This window comes from Urocampus carinirostris, chromosome 6, assembly GCF_059441175.1.
Source record: "Urocampus carinirostris isolate Australia breed hairy pipefish chromosome 6, RoL_Ucar_1.0, whole genome shotgun sequence".
NCBI classification, from domain to species: Eukaryota; Metazoa; Chordata; class Actinopteri; order Syngnathiformes; family Syngnathidae; genus Urocampus; species Urocampus carinirostris.
In genome coordinates, this window is record NC_142354.1 from 14,383,868 (window position 1) to 14,399,819 (window position 15,952).

Genomic DNA, 15,952 nt, shown 5'->3' on the forward strand with positions numbered 1-15,952 from the left:
GAGTGCATATTGTGAAAACGTTTAGTATAGATATTGATGTTAAATGCACACTTTGATCTGCTGACCCTGAAACTGTACCACGTTTATTTTGGCACTGCTTCATGTTGATAGACGCCCAAAATCTGTTATTTTATAGCTAATAAGATTGACAATGGGTTCAAACTATTTTGGAAATATATTGTACTCGGAATATATGATCCAGATACATATAAATTAAATCCAAAAGAAACCTTTAAACTAAACATTACATTTGGTGGTTCTATATAAAAGGGCAGCTTCAGCGACAGACTGCCGTCACAGTCTTGTTCCACGGACAGACTGAGGAGATCATTTCTTCCTCATGCCATGAGGCTCTTTAACTCCACCCGGGGGAGTAAAAGCCTACATTAAACCCCACGCCCATTTTCATATTACTCTACTCTTATTACAGTGTGTATTTTCCATAGCACAATTTAAAAACTCTATATCAACACGTTATATTGGGTATTTTTGTATTCTATGTCTTTATTTTGTTATTTTATTTTTCAACACAAGGATACTGCTGGAAGTGTGAATTTCCCTACGGGGATGAATACATTATCTAATTAGTCATTGGTGGCAAACATGGCCAGCAAGGCATTATCAGCTCATTATCTATTACTGTTACATTTTTTGGGTCTATTTTTAATGTACTGCAATAATATCTGACCAGGACCATCATTTTTAAACCAAATTTCAAATGTTTTTCTTCCAGGACACGCGACCAGGTGTGGGATCATGTAAGAATTCTTCTGTTTGGGAAAATAATTTGACAACCAAGTAAATAGCTAAAAAAACAAAACAAAAAACACGTGATAGTTGTAGTCAGATATGAGGACGGAACATTTACGTTGGATGAAGAAAATAAAACTAAATACCAAGAACAAAAAAAAATATTGAAATAATTTGTGTATTTAATCATGGAGGTCTTTCAAGTCACAGAAAAGGAAACAACATTTTGAATGACCCACAGTTCAGGAAATTGATCATATTTCCTATTCAATCACTAGATGCATTGGAACCAACAAATGACTTTAAATGGTAAAGTATTTGATGCGTCGATGTCAAGCATCATGTTATTGGCTGCTTACATTTTTGTCATTTTAATAATGTCAAATTCCTGTGAGGGGGGGGGGGGGTTGTGAGTTTAAACCAAACGGGGAAAAAAAACTAATGAACTGAACAATTCTGGATTTGTGTTTGTGACCTTCAGCAAATTTAAAGTGCCAACAAATGTTAATCGAATGAAACTACAGTTTTATAAGGAGGACCCATTTTTAAATAGCAGCCACGCTAGTCTAAACACTCTATTGTGATTAAAATGAGAATATTTTTTTTGAAATATCACACACAACCATCTTTATTCCCCATCTCAGGGGGTGGACAGTTTGTTGTCAACTGAAAACATCACATTCTCTGACTCACATAATGACCAATCACAGCTCACCTTTTCATTGTATTTGATCTGATTGGTCAGTGTGCCCTAAGCTATTGTGAAGTGATTTTCAGATGATAAGATGTGGAAAGTTTGCCACTTATATTCCGCAAAAGATACTTACCAATGACAATCATCAGTGTCAATGAGAATATTGTTTTTAGAACAGTGAAGCTCCATACATTTTCATTGGTTGATATCTCTTTACTAAACTCGCCCTTATTTGATGTTGAAACCAAATGTATTCTTTGATCATTTTCTCTACATGATCCCTCTTTCTACTGTGCGTTATTAAAAACTACACCCCATTTAACGTAAATATGTTGGAAATTATCATAAATGTAGTCGATCAAAACAGAAGAGCAGGCCAACTGACAGAGTGATGAAATGATAAAAATCACATCAAAAGCTTGCAAGGTCCATCCCAATTTCCACCAAGACTTAAAGACGAGTCAACGGTAACATAAAATGTCTCTATTGCACTGTGATGCCGCTGCTAAATAAAATTCTCAACACACATCCCCTCACGCAAAAAAACAATGCTTCTCAGTATGCAAACAAGTTTAAATTAAAAGTGTTGTTTCTTTCCTTACCTTAGCTTACAATAAATCAAATGCTAAACTCTCAAAGTTATCAGTGTACTATTTTAAGAAACTTTAAGAAACAAGTGTGCAGTTGTGACGTGTAAATACCAGCGGAGTTGAGAAGACTTTCTGCTTATTAAATCAGAAAAGAGGCCGTACAGCTCCAAAGTGGAGCAAAGGTATAACTTAATGTTCTGGGCTGCAATGATAAATGAGTCAAATCCAAAACCAAATGATAAACATTGAAGCGACATAAAAGAAAGTGCCGAAATAAACAAAACATAAGTTAACAGTGCACCGGAACGGAGGGGCACTTCTTATTTCAGTTCTGTCTGCTCACTGCTCCTTTTTGACTTTCCTTCTTTCTTTTGAATTTCAGGAAAGCCCTGCAACGAATTCTACACGGAGCAGCGGAAGATGGCAGCTTGGGCTGTTAAACAGTAACAAACGTTTAAACCTCCTCCTGATTCTGACCTTGCAGTCAGCTCCAGCACTTCCAAGTGGAAGTGTCCAAGCCTGCAGCCCAATTCTTTTAGGTCCATTTCCATCTAATCTTGGAACATTGGTACCAGTTCCTGGAAGAAAACCTCAGCTTATTAGAAAGAAACACCGCTGCGGAGTATTGTTAGTCTTGGCACACAGTCTTATTTGAGGTGCTTGAGACACAATACAGGATAGCAGAGTGGAAAAATAAACTACTCTCCCGATTGTCCCATCCACAGCCAAGGCAAAGACATGTCGCGAGGGCGGGGGATCAGAAAAAAAGGGACCGCGTGTGAGGTGTTAACACAAAGCGGGACCTTCGGCCATTGGCATGGTTTGCTCGGCTCAACTGGCAGCGGCTCGGGCCATAAGCTCCTCTAGCGCTTTGTCTTGATCGTTGTTGTGGACCAGCAGCACCTCCTTGATGGCCTCACGTTCGAATCCCATTTCGCCAAACCTTGACATCAGTTCGAGGAACTGCAGCGCCTGCAAATGAAAGAGGAAAAAACATCATTACTAAGAATGGTCATTTATTTTTGTTTCTTATGATGATTTAGATAGATCAGAGGTATCCAAAATGGTGCTCGCTAAAGACTGCTGAGGTGCCCCCGGAGCTATTGAAAAATAGCTCACCAGCGATGGGTCACACCAGTGCTGGGTCAAAATTGCTTTTTTAATTGACTGAATAATTATTTAACTATACTTCATTAAATACCCTAGTAATAAGATAGGAGCAACAAAGTAATCACATGATAAGTTGTTTCTTTAGAAATTCATATCCAACAAGAGGCCCTTAGATTAGTAACAAAAAATGCTCACAGCTAGAAAAAGGATGGAGAACCCCGAGGTAAATGGTGTCAATTATTACTAACCTTTTCCTCTGAGCATTGGTACATCTCTAAACATTCCTCTACGGCACTTGAATCAAAGCCCCGCTCACATAGACGTCCATGGACAAAGAGATAATCCAGTACCTGGGACAATGGATACACATTTTTTAGAATACATTAGGGATGCACTCAACTGAAAATTTGTAGCTAAAACCAAAACACAGAAAATAAACACTTAAACTGAGAAGTGAAAAAAATACAATATAAAATGATAAAAAAAACTAAAAGGCTCAATGCTAAATTTAAGTGTTTCATTTATTAAATTCTCATCAAACAAACAAGCCATTGAAGTGCTTAAAATTTAGCCTGACAACAAAGTGATACAAAAGAAGCAAAACTGAGATTTAAAATGAAAATAACACTATCAAGTTCACTGTACTTTTAGTAAGGTGGCTGGTTATAATGGAAAATAAGTAGCTTGTAGCGGATACAGACCACATTCTCAAGCTTTTCGGGGCATTTTATCTTTTACTTGACAGGAGAGAAAATACAGAAAATTGGGGGGGAAGGGAATTGATAATATGCTCATTTTTTGAGAAGGACCATTACACTGTGCTTATAGATACAAGCATGATTAGTATGTGATCCTTATCCTTTAATCTTTGCATGTCAAAATAATTATTTTGAAACAGGATTATCATTTTTTTTTTAGATTTTGAATAGGGTTTATTTCAGAGGAATAACAGATTTGGTGAACAATTTGTTAGGTTTTCAGTTACATCGACAACAATAAAGCTTGAGTTTAGCATATTTTAGGCATGTGAGCTGGAAAACAGAAATTTCATTAATGGATACAAAAAATGGAAAATAATTCACAAAGCATGCAACTATCGAAAAGCCTTTCGGTATCCATAGAAATTACTAATATGCTTGTGTATCCAGCAAGGGGCAGCAGATCCCCATTTTGTGCAATATAAATTAAAGAAACTATTTTTGTTGGAAAGTAAAGTTTGATCTTACAATGCCCCCTCAAAGTTTTTTTTCTCAGTATAAAAGATTTTTTCAAATCGGTGAAAAAAAATTAAGTAATTCTACTGGCAGTTATTATTCCTTTTTTTGTATTATTTTCTACATTTTACCACAAGACAATAAGCAAATGTAGTTAAATATTAATATTGTTGAATATAAAACTATAAAATAAAAACTATAAAATAAAAACAAAAATTACTGACCAAAATCATCTCCACCATAGTACTTCTGCCCAACAAATATTATTTTATATTAAGGGAAACTTTGATAAGGGAAAATATTAACAGACGAGCATAATGACCCCGCATTCTGTATGGGCAAAGTTGTTGGGTCCATGTTTTTAAAAAAAAAAAGTACCAGGGAGCGACTAAGGAGCGCCAAATAGCCGCATACAGCGACAGAGCCGGGCAGCACGGCGGCGCATTGGTTAGCGCGTGTGCGGCACAGTTCTAAGGACTTGGGAACCTCCTGTGTGGGTTCAAATCCAGCAACCGGACTTACTGTGCGGAGTTTGTATGTTCTCCCCGTGCTTGCGTGGGTTTCCTCCGGGCACTCCGGTTTCCTCCCACATTCCAAAGACATGCATTTTAGGTGGATTGGCCGGTCCAAATTGTCCCTTGGTGTGAATGAGCGAGCGAGTTGTCTGTCCCTGTGTGCCCTGCGATTGGCTGGCAACTAGTTCAGGGTGTGCCCTGCCCACTGATTGCTGGGATGGGCTCCAGCACCCCCGCGACCCTACTGAGGATAAGCGGTGCAGCTGATGAGATGAGAGCTACAGAGCCACTTGTACGCGATGGATTTGTTTAGCGATTTTGTTGGTACTCTTTGGGGGTGCCTTGACACAAAACCTGGCTAAAGTACAAGTGAAAATTTTCACCAAAATATGTTCAGCTGTTTCAGAGCCAATAAGTCACAGACAAACACGCACACAAATTGGGAATTATAAAGCAGTTGGATTTAGTCTGACTTCAACCTGTGTTGATACATTAAACAGAAAAAAAAACTTGATCAATGGGATCATAATACATTTCCTACATTTCCTACTCTGTCTAAATAGAGTTCATTGATGATCTGATTACGCTTATGAAGTAATTATGTGGGTATTGTTTGGGACTGGTAGGTCTCACCTGCTCCACATTCTGCCCTTGTCTTTGCATAGCCCGAAGGACACCCTCGTAAGAATAACCCATGCCCACAAGGGTTTCCACACATTGGCGTTCTCCAGGTGTCATGCTAAGCAAGGCTCCTCCACAGGGCAAACCCGCAGTACCCGTCCCTGGATTTATCTATCGATAAGTAAGATAAGAATATCAATAATATAATTATTCATCAATAAGCACTCCATCAAAGTCACTCTGGCCTTTGCTCACCTGTTTTGGTCCACTGGCCTTAGAGAAGCCGATATGCTCAGGGGCAACAATAATTTGGGACTTTGATTTAATTGGGGGGCTGCCGTTGGGTACGTTTTGTCGGGGCGAAGACATGGCTACGGTGCGTGGGCTGTATCTCCCTGGTTCGGGATCCCCGGAATCTGAGAGCTTTGGAAACGACAACGAACGGATGTTGCAAGGACGATCCTCCGCTTCCAGACTTGATCTACTCTGTTGCCCGACTCTGTCCATATCCATCAAGGCTACCAAGCCGTTGGGTTTATGTGCTGAGCCTGGTTTCATAGAAAGGCTGGTGTTGGTAGGAGGAGATGGGCTGTTTCCGCGAGAAGCCGGCCCTTGGTGTGACCCCACCGGGGGGGACACAGATGCAGGCTGAGGTTGGCTCTGGAGAATGTTTCGAAGCTCCTCTTTATCATCCAACGTTTTAAGCTCCAGCTTATCAAAAGGGTCCTCTTCCCGCTCAAAGTCAGCGAGGTTTAGTCCTTGTAGCTGCGTGGTGCTCGGTTGGGTTTTCCTGGGACCAAAACTGGGAGCGGGCAGGGGCGTGAGTATAGCATCGTGGCTCATTCCTGCTAAGATCGGGTTCATTGCTGGTGGAGGTGGGTCGTGGTCTTTGACGGCACATGAGGATTTCTTCCCTCCACCTTCATTTGTGTCCTCGGTATGGCTTTCCTCTTCTTCACGCTGTTTCGCTCTTCCCTCTTGTACCCGTGCCTCTGCTGCTCGTGCCTCCGCCAGTTCCATCCCCCAACGAACACTTCGCTCCTCCAGGGAAAAGTCATACTGTTGCAATTATAGAAAGGAGAAGTGCGTGATGGGAAAAATGAAAGTGAAAAGATGGATGAAAATGCAACATAAAGTACAGTATTTGCATGATTTTTGTGATGAAGCTGTGTTTTCCAAACTATAAGTCGCAGTTTTTTTTCATTGTTTGGCCGGGTGTGCAACTTGTACTCCAGGTGCAACTTATATGTGAAATTAACACATTATTATATCATTGAGTTTTAAACTGTTATTACTGGTATATAATTTGACATGTTAATTTCAGACTAAACCACAAGAGAGCACCGTGTTTATAATTACAACATTGTTGGTAACTTATAAAAATAACTGAGAAGATATGAACAAAATGGAAAATACATTTTGCGGATTACAAGCTGCAAATGGTGAAATATGCAGCCCAAAACAGTAATCGAGGAGCGAAAACAAAGTGTGGATTTAGTGAGAAGCGGCAGTGACGTTGATTCTGACGTGAGGTACGTCTACCTCCCCAGTTGGGGGAGTTGTTTACCAGTAAAGGTGACACAGATGATGGAGAATCCATTGGATTTAGCGATTTGTAGTGAAACTAATACTTTGGTTGTTCATTTTGCTAGCATTATCTGAATAATCTCAATACTGACATTACCGAGCATGTCAATCATGTTTCGTTTGTGAACTGTACACTTATTCAGCCTGTTGTTCTGTGTTTTATTTTAATTTCAAATTGTTTTTCATGATGACAAGTGTGGTTTTGGTGTTGGATTTTTTTTAGCAAATACATTTACCCCAAAATGTAACAAACTCTAGGTGCGACTTGCATGTTTTTTCTTTTTTAATTTTGCATTTTTCGGCTGGGGAGACTTATACTTCGGAGCGACTTATAGTCCCAGAACATACGGTAGGTGAATTTCCGCAAAGTGCATGCATTTATGTACATGTGTGTACTATAGCGTAGGAAAGAAAATCCGTAGTTCCCTCATCTGGGATATTGCTATGCCGCCAAGTACCGTGGAACTTGTAGTACTGAGATGAATGACACACGCAAATTCTGGCTTAATAACTAAAAAGCCTCATGTTAATACAGACAAATTGAATCCACTGCATATTGATTGATTTTCCCAAGACATTTTGATTTTATTTTCCGTTCTATTTTCTGCCACCTTGGCAAGATCGCTTCAGGAGTGTAAAACCATGCTTCATGCAAACCAAGTTCAGCAGGCAGAATGCAGCAGTGGAGTCCAGTTTTGTAGCAAGTGTAAACAAGCATAAGACTTTATTGATTTTGGTGAGTGATATGAATGAAATCATCTTTTAATTTAATGTCAAAGGTTAAACCTAGATTTTTGTCTAATGACGTTGCTCGTGCTAGCCCTCATAAATGGATTGAGCAAAAATGTAAATTAAACAAAATTGTTTGTCACTAGTTAGAGATTACTCAAATCAGCAAACAGGACAAATAAGGCAGTTCTCTGATTGGTTTGAGCATAGCGGTGACCTTAAAGAGACACCCAAAGTCTGCAATGTACGCAAAAACTGAAAGAATGAATACGAATTTTTTTTGCCATGTACTGGGAAAGCAAAAGTCGAACCGTGACATGGCGAAGAAACACTGTACATGTCTTCACAATCTTTTATAGAGATCAAATGTTTTTGAGCTGGGAACTGAAGTTAACCCTGATATTATCTAGCTTCTAGGATACTATCACTGGCTGAACATTGCTAGTATGCAAGATATGTAAAATCCAACAAACAAGACACGCATCACATGTCCCAATCATCACAATCTGCCAAACATACTGTATATGAAATCCAGCATGTTCTGTCTGAAACAGTCAATAATAATACAATAATATACAGACGGTAATTTACCTGTGTATCCACCAACAGAGCGCTACAATCCGGCAGACAAAAACCAACAGGTAGTCCCACTTTAGCAGGACAGCGAAACTTTTCATTGACCTTAAAGGGAACGTCATCAAGGTAGCTGATGGGTCCTAAAAAAGACAACATGCGCATGAGCTGACCTTCAAATTTTAGACTTAAATTTGACTTCCAATCCTTACCATTGTTGTATCCATCCGATACAGACTTCCTTGTAGCCATTTAGATCTATGTGGGTCGGACACACAAACATATCTTAGTGATTACTTTTATCATAATGTTGTGTGACTCCAGGGATTCTAGTAATGTAAATGGTAGTTAGGGGAGCAATTTTGATGGTACTTCTAGTTCAGAGAAATTACTGCCTCATAAAAGGACAAAACAAGTAGATTTAGCTCCTCAGACCACATTCAAAAAATTACACATAGGGAAAAATGGGGTGTTGACTTGAGATCTTCTTAGCTTCAAAACCTCTTTTTTTTGGTCCATGACCATTTCTTCAGTATCTTGTCACAGTGTAGTTTTGTTTATGTCACCCTAGTAAAAATATTGACAGCCTCTCTCCGATTCACTTTACTGTCCCATTTTTGTTGCTGTTGTTTTTATCATCTTCATTAAGACCCGGAAGGCTGTAACATCCACCTAGGCAGTTAATCTATCCCAGGGAACATGCCGCTGTCAATTTTTGGGGGTTCCACAAGTAAGCAGGTTAAATAATCTTTTGCTTAGGACATAAATATGCAGTCAGAATATGTTGAAATCATTTCATCATTAAAAGTTAGGTTTCTTATTAAGAGCTGGTGATTCATTTCGTGAATGAAATGAGTATCGTCTTTAATTCTCAGAATGCTTGTGCAGAATTTCTATTTTAAACTTCAGAAAGTGTTTCAAGATGGTAACTCTCACTCTCAACAGGCTTTACGCATTTTACATAAAATCCATTATTTGGTCATGCTGCCCAACTAGGCCTAGCTCAGAAACAGAGAACCCATTGTTTACTCGAGTAGAGTTTCACTTGACACAGTTGAAGGATATTGCACATTACAAACACTTTGCCAGAAAAAATTCTAAAGACAAAACCCTAACAATAGAACCCCAGTAAATGGCGCCCATGGCTTATAATGTTTACATTTGAGGGTGTGGGATATTCTAGCCAATAATTACGACATTTTCCCCACTATAGGAGATCACCAAAAATTATTTGGCATGCCTAAAAATGTACAAAATTCAAACGTTGCATTGTTTGTGCGTATATGTGAGCAAGATACAACTTTAAGATGCCTGTATGCTATTGGTCGACTCCATAAAAGAAGCTGCTCTGCTATTGATTTTTGTCATGGCAACATGAAGATACTGATATGCTATTGGCTTGATTACCTCCCACAATGCCTTTCTTTTCATTCAGATCAAAGTCTCATAAAGTCGTTGCAATTTGGCGATAAACACATTTTTTCTTCTATATATATTAACTATGATTCCCAAAGCAATTGACCGTTCCAAATTGTCCCAAGGTGTGAATGAACGAGTGAGTTGTATGTCTGTGTGCCCTGCAACTGGCTGGCAACCAGTTCAGGGTGGACCCTGCCTACTGACCGAAGATAGCTGGGATGTGGTCCAGCACCCCCGCGACCCTACTGAGGATAAGCGTTGCAGATAATGGATGGATGGGTCCTAAAGCTTTCAGTGATGCTAAAAGGAGAAACAATACTGTGATTACCATGGAAACAAAGTTCCTTACAATCAAGAAATACGAAGAAGACACATGAATAATAATAATAATAATAATAATTTCCTTGTATTGTCATTCTGTGTAACAATGTACACAGAACGAAATGTCGATTGCACCTGACCCGTTGTAGCGAGCCGATGCAGCCGCAGCCAACAGAGGGCGCCGCCGACCACTTTTTAAGTCTTAGGAATGACTCGGCCGGGGCGCGAACCACCGACCTCCCAGAATGGCTACCCTCGCCTAATTGTATGTCCGTAACAAATTGACTATGTGGACTGTTACTAAAAATAAGGAGACGATTGAAGGAATCAATGTAAAGTCACAACAAAATACAATATATTTTATATTTGGCTGTACAGACAGTATATTAATTCCTAATGCTATTTGATATGCACGTTTATTACACATAAGTAGTTCTTATTTAGTTATTGTTTTTACCCGGTGTACCAGTGGTTTGGAATACAATAGGTCATTACCATAGGTTTTGTTACACGCTATAAAAGTACTGTATTTAACTTTGCAACCCACGCATAAAAAATACTAAGGTCATGTCTCGGGGGTCTACTGTAACATCAATCTAGAAGCTAACTCTTTCAAAAGAGTCATGAACGACCATGTGACAGTTTCAAGTTGTTAGAAATGTATTTAAGTGGCAACTAAAATTTCACAATTACTTTCTCGTTTGAAATGCAATGTTACTGCTATAGTAAGTTCTAAACATGTTGGATGACAAAAACGATGTTTTTTCCACACAGTAGCACAATGATGATACGTAGTAGCTCAAGCCACCTCATCCATATATTTTGTCTAGCATATGGAACTTATCGCATGCTTTTTGTTGCGAAGTGTGACTTGCAGAAATAAAAGATAACACTAGCTAAAACACCCAAGTTATTGATTAGCAACAGGCTAAGCTATCATACAATTTGCCACTGCAATCTAAAAGGGTAAGTGTAAGGAGCTAATGCAGTTAAATTTGTTGAATGAATTCCAAATAAGGACGAATATATGTCATAAATTATAAAGATGGACGCGTTTAAAGGTTTCCGCTTAAAAGGAAAAGTCTCCAAAGACAGTGTGGCCCAACTTAACACTGTTGCCACCGCCCCGAAACTAAACACATTAAACAAAAATTGCTCTCACCTCTCCCCGCCCCGTCTGGCTCTTACAAACGTGATTTTATTATTCAAAGAGTGCTAGCTCAAAAAAATAGAGTTATGGTCAAAAACGTTTTATATATTTAGGAGTATGTTTCCGTTTCTGCCGAGGGAGGCCATCTTGATTTGTCAGGCTCCCTTCCACTGCTTCCTGTATAACGTCACCGATGACGTGACGTCACAGATTTCATCGGCCAATACAAATGTTTCTTATGCTCGTTTTTTTCCCTAATCCGCCCCCTTTTCCTGAAAAAAGTACAGTATATATTTTCGATTACCTTTCTTTTTATATTTTCTCCTCCCTCACTTCTTCCTTTTTTATTTTCATTCGTCCTTCATTTTTTTCTTTCCTTCTTTATTCCTTTAGTCACCTTTTTACTTCCTTATTTCTAATATATTTAGGTTTGCTTCCTCCTTCTTTCAATCATCCATTCTTTCTTCCTTTATTTTTCTTTACAACCTATTCCTCATCTATTCATTTTTTCTTATTCCTTCATTCTTTTTTCTTTCCTTTCTTTGTTTTTACTTCCATATTCCCCAATTCTTTGTTTTCTCTTCCATATTCCCTAGTTCTTTCTTTATTTTCCCTCCCCTATCCCTAGTTCTTTCTTCGTTTTCCCTTCCCTATTCCCTAGTTCTTCCTTCATTTTCTTAATCTGTCTGTCTGTCTGTCTGTCTGTCTGTCTGTCTGTCTGTCTGTCTGTCTGTCTGTCTGTCTGTCTGTCTGTCCATTCGTATTCCCTGCTCCCTAGTTATTTTTTCATTTTCTCAATCTTTCGGTCTGTCTGTCGGTCCGTCTGTCCCTCTGCCAGTCTTTCTTTCTTTCTGTCTTTCTTTATTTAATCTTATTTATTTAATCTTATTTATTCCTGTCTTTCTATCTTTTACCCCTCTCTTTCCCTTCTTTCTTCAATATTTTTCTATCTTTTTGTCTTTCTCTATCTCTGTATTATAACGTTGTTTATTTTGATTTCATTGCAACTTTGTAATTGAGTGCAAAATTGGAAATATGATATATTCTCTCTCTCTCTCTCTCTCTCTCTCTCTCTCTCGCTCTCTCTCTCTCTCTCTCTATCTGTATATATATATATATACATATATATATATATGTATATACATACATAGATACATACATACATACATACATACATACATACATACATACATACATACATACATACATACATACACAGTCGGCGGCTGGGTGGTTTGCGCACAGCCCCACAGTGCAGAGGTCCATGGTTCAATTACAGCTACCGCAGCCTCCCCATGCAGAGTTTGCATGTTCTCCATCTGTGTCTGGATGGGTTTCCTCTGCGCACTCCCGTTTTCCTCCCACACTCAAAAGCAAAAAAAAAAACATGCATGTCAGGTTAATTGGCCGGTCCAAATTGTCCCTAGATGTAAATGACCGAGCGAGCGAGTTGTACTGTATGTCTCCGTGTGCCCTACAACAGGTTGGGCAACCAATTTTAAGTTCAGAGCTTTGGGCTTGCTGAGCACCCAGAATGTCTGGCTGGTTAAAAATGTTGTTTTTATTTCAGTAATGAGCCATGCTGAACGCCACAGGTAACACTAAAGGGCTCTGAGGTCATTTCACCATATCTAACACAATGCGTCCTATCTAAGAGGTAAGATCTAAACCATGAGAGGACAGTAGTTCCCGAGAGACCAATCTACTTTTCCAGCCAATCTAGTAAGATACTATGGTCCCCAGTGTCGAAGACAGCACTGAGGTCCAGCAGCAGTAACAGTGATGAAGCTCCAGAGTCCATTGCTAGGAGACGATCATTGGTTACCTTAACCCGTCTCAGTAGAGTGATTAGCCCTGAATCCTGACTGCATAAATTCAAAGAGATTATTCTCCGCCATAAATTAATTCCGTACCTGTGCCACAACTTTTTGAAGTATGTAAGAACGAAACGGTAGGTTTGACACAGGTCTGTACCTACATCTGTGTTCCGAATCAAGGTTGGCTTGTTTAAGTTTCGGTTTAATGACAGCAAACTTAAAAGCTGCTGCAACAATACCTGTGGATGGGGATGTGTTGAAAATATTTAAAACTGGACGTCCAAGGACCCCGAAGAGTTCTTTAATGACAAATGACTAAAACGGGAAATAAAACACCGGACAGTGGTCCATGCAGCTGTTTGAGACTTATTTTGATTAAGGGCTAAACAAACATGACTTGACTATTTCACTTAAAGTAAAATGTAATTACAATAACATTTTAATTGAAATGTTTTTTTTACAGGCTCTTTATTTTAAAAGGCTGATTTTTAAGAATGGAATTTTTGTTTTAAGGCCGTTTTTAATAATTGGATGTTCCTTTTTTAAATTCTTGTGTCAAGGACCGGAACAAGAGGAGAACCCAAATGCATGACGTTTCTCACACAAACTTTTATTTTACGGGAAATGGGGCAGTCACGCACGTTAACACAAAACGCCAATGATTCGGCGATCGCTGGGCGAAAGAAGAAAGACAGAAGTCTGGCGTGGAACAACAGAAAGTAAGAGACCAACGAGATTGATACCAGTTACACGAGCCGATACCGGGCAGATGATGTCGATACCGGACAGAACGGGATTGAAAGGATTGATAATAGAAATGAGAGAATGGAGACCGATATCAGACCGGACGAGAATGACGGGCACGATACTAGACACTGGAAACCGGAGACTGAAATCAAAACAGGACGAAACAGACGGGATCGAAACCGGACAGGATACACAAGCGGGATACCGGACAGAGTCAAAACCCACGTCTTGCGGGTACAAAGGTTTGTTGACGGACTGACAAAGAGAGAGTGAGAACACTGGGCTTAAATAGAAGGAAAGCCAATCTGTCAATGAGCCGCAGCTGGCGCCAATTGGGCGCCATGGCAACCGTGACATCTTGGGCTTCCAAAACAACATACTCCCACCGTAATACACCGGAGACTCCGCCACTATGCCGCAAATGACACTAGCCGTGCAAAAGGGGAGTGGGGCGAAAGCGGTGCAAGGAATAAAATGGACTGAACCATCTAATGGCAGTGAAGTATTTCCGACGCTGCATTGTCCACATTTTGTTTTGTATTACTTTGTTTTTAATTTTAGCTGGCGTTTTTCCTTATATTGTGTCTAAGTATATCCTGTCCTTTATTAAAGAAAAGAGAGTTTTGTAATGCTATAATTTTTGGGGGTGCTGGTTTTGAATTTGGGGGTGCGTCAGCATCCCAAAAACGGGCTGGTTGCGCCCATGATTTAAAAACTTTGCGAGTGACAAATAAGCAAAAACCATAGAATTTAGAAAGGGGTCTAATCAGGGCCATAGTGGGACCCCTTTTCAGCCAGGGAGTTTTATACCCAAAACCCAGTTTTCACATATTTTAAAGCAGGGAAGCCCTGCTCACAAGCAACCTGAGTACAGTAAAGGATGAACAGGAGCCTATGTACCAGCCCAATGGCATGGTGGGCATCTGTGAGGAAGTTATGTTGTGAGAAGATCTGATTTTATTATTTTCTACTCTATAGCATATGAATAACCTAAACGGCTTATGTGTAATAACCTGTGAAGCCCTTTGAGACTCTTTGTGATTAGGGGCTATACAAATAAAAATGACTCGACTTGACTTTATTTCTCTTTTCTTTTTTTCAGCTTTTTTCTTCTATTTTTCTTTAATTTTTCCTCTTGTTCATATTTTTCCTGCTTTCCTTCTCTTATTTTCCCTGTATTCTTTCGATTATTCTAGCTTTTTACTAATTTTTTTCTTTTATTATTATTTCTTCTTTTTCTGTCCTCGTTTTATTTTTTTCCTGTTTTTTTCTTTTTTCATTGTTCTCCTTTTAGTTCTTATTTTCATTTTTTTTTTATTTTTATTTGTTTCCCAAAAGTAATCTTGCGCATAATGTTACATAATACATTTTAATATGTTTATAGAAGCAACAGAAACAAGCTAAAGAGGCTTTTGGGAGCTGAGTCGTCTTTTTTTAGTGAGCTGAGCCCAGAGAGCCGCTTCTCTCGAAAGAAAACGAATTGCCATCGCTACGAGCTTATCTGAGTGTGAGGAGTTACCTGGTGAAGGCATTTAACTGCTAAATTCTGCGAACATGTAGCAAACCACACAGCAGAAGACACACAGACAACAAGAGAAAAGTTAAAGATGAGTGAAATGAATTACAGCCCTGTCTCCACCTACCTGCTTCATATCATTCGCGCTGTTCTGTATTACATTCTTGAAAGAAACATCTCCTGGATACAACTGGGACTGTTACTTTTACTGCTAAAGAAAAGAAAAGTGGTGGTGGGCCAAACCAACTTCAAATTTGGAAGGGGAAAATTCCCCCAGATGATAATTCACCTCATCTGTTGCGCTGAATGTGGCCAACTTGCTAATTAGAGAATGAATGCCCAAGTAAATTTAGTGCAAGTGACAGATACTGTACATGTTCAAATTGTTTTTCTCTTCCAGACAGCCCAAACTCCACCTTGACATGAGCCGGCACTTCTGGAAATCTCCCGTTCCTCCCGATTAGCCACTCCAGCATTGGGTTTAATACTGTTTCACGGCACTGTATAGAATTTTTCAAGAAACCAAATGCAACCCAAAGTGCGGTATTAAAGCACTGGATTTCACATTTGACTTTAAAGTTATCTCCCAGCAGAACGTT

At 39.3% G+C, this 15,952-nt stretch overlaps 1 protein-coding gene across 5 annotated transcripts; it reads right to left on the minus strand.

Moving 5' to 3' along the window:
• Positions 1 to 749: 749 nt before the first annotated feature.
• Positions 750 to 15,869, minus strand: ubap1 (ubiquitin associated protein 1). 5 transcript variants are annotated; one of them, XM_088337996.1, is made up of 9 exons: positions 15,643 to 15,869; positions 15,481 to 15,561; positions 12,489 to 12,639; positions 8,596 to 8,641; positions 8,402 to 8,526; positions 5,750 to 6,553; positions 5,507 to 5,665; positions 3,393 to 3,494; positions 750 to 3,006 (listed from the first exon to the last, which is right to left on the minus strand). In XM_088337996.1, exons 4-9 carry the CDS (start codon positions 8,633 to 8,635, stop codon positions 2,866 to 2,868), a joined length of 1,371 nt encoding a protein of 456 aa, XP_088194122.1. In that variant the 5' UTR covers positions 8,636 to 8,641; positions 12,489 to 12,639; positions 15,481 to 15,561; positions 15,643 to 15,869; the 3' UTR covers positions 750 to 2,865. The 5 variants fall into 5 exon arrangements, with proteins under 5 accessions (XP_088194122.1, XP_088194121.1, XP_088194119.1 ...); XM_088337995.1 differs by having other exon boundaries at positions 15,481 to 15,564; XM_088337993.1 differs by having other exon boundaries at positions 15,481 to 15,869.
• Positions 15,870 to 15,952: the final 83 nt, after the last annotated feature.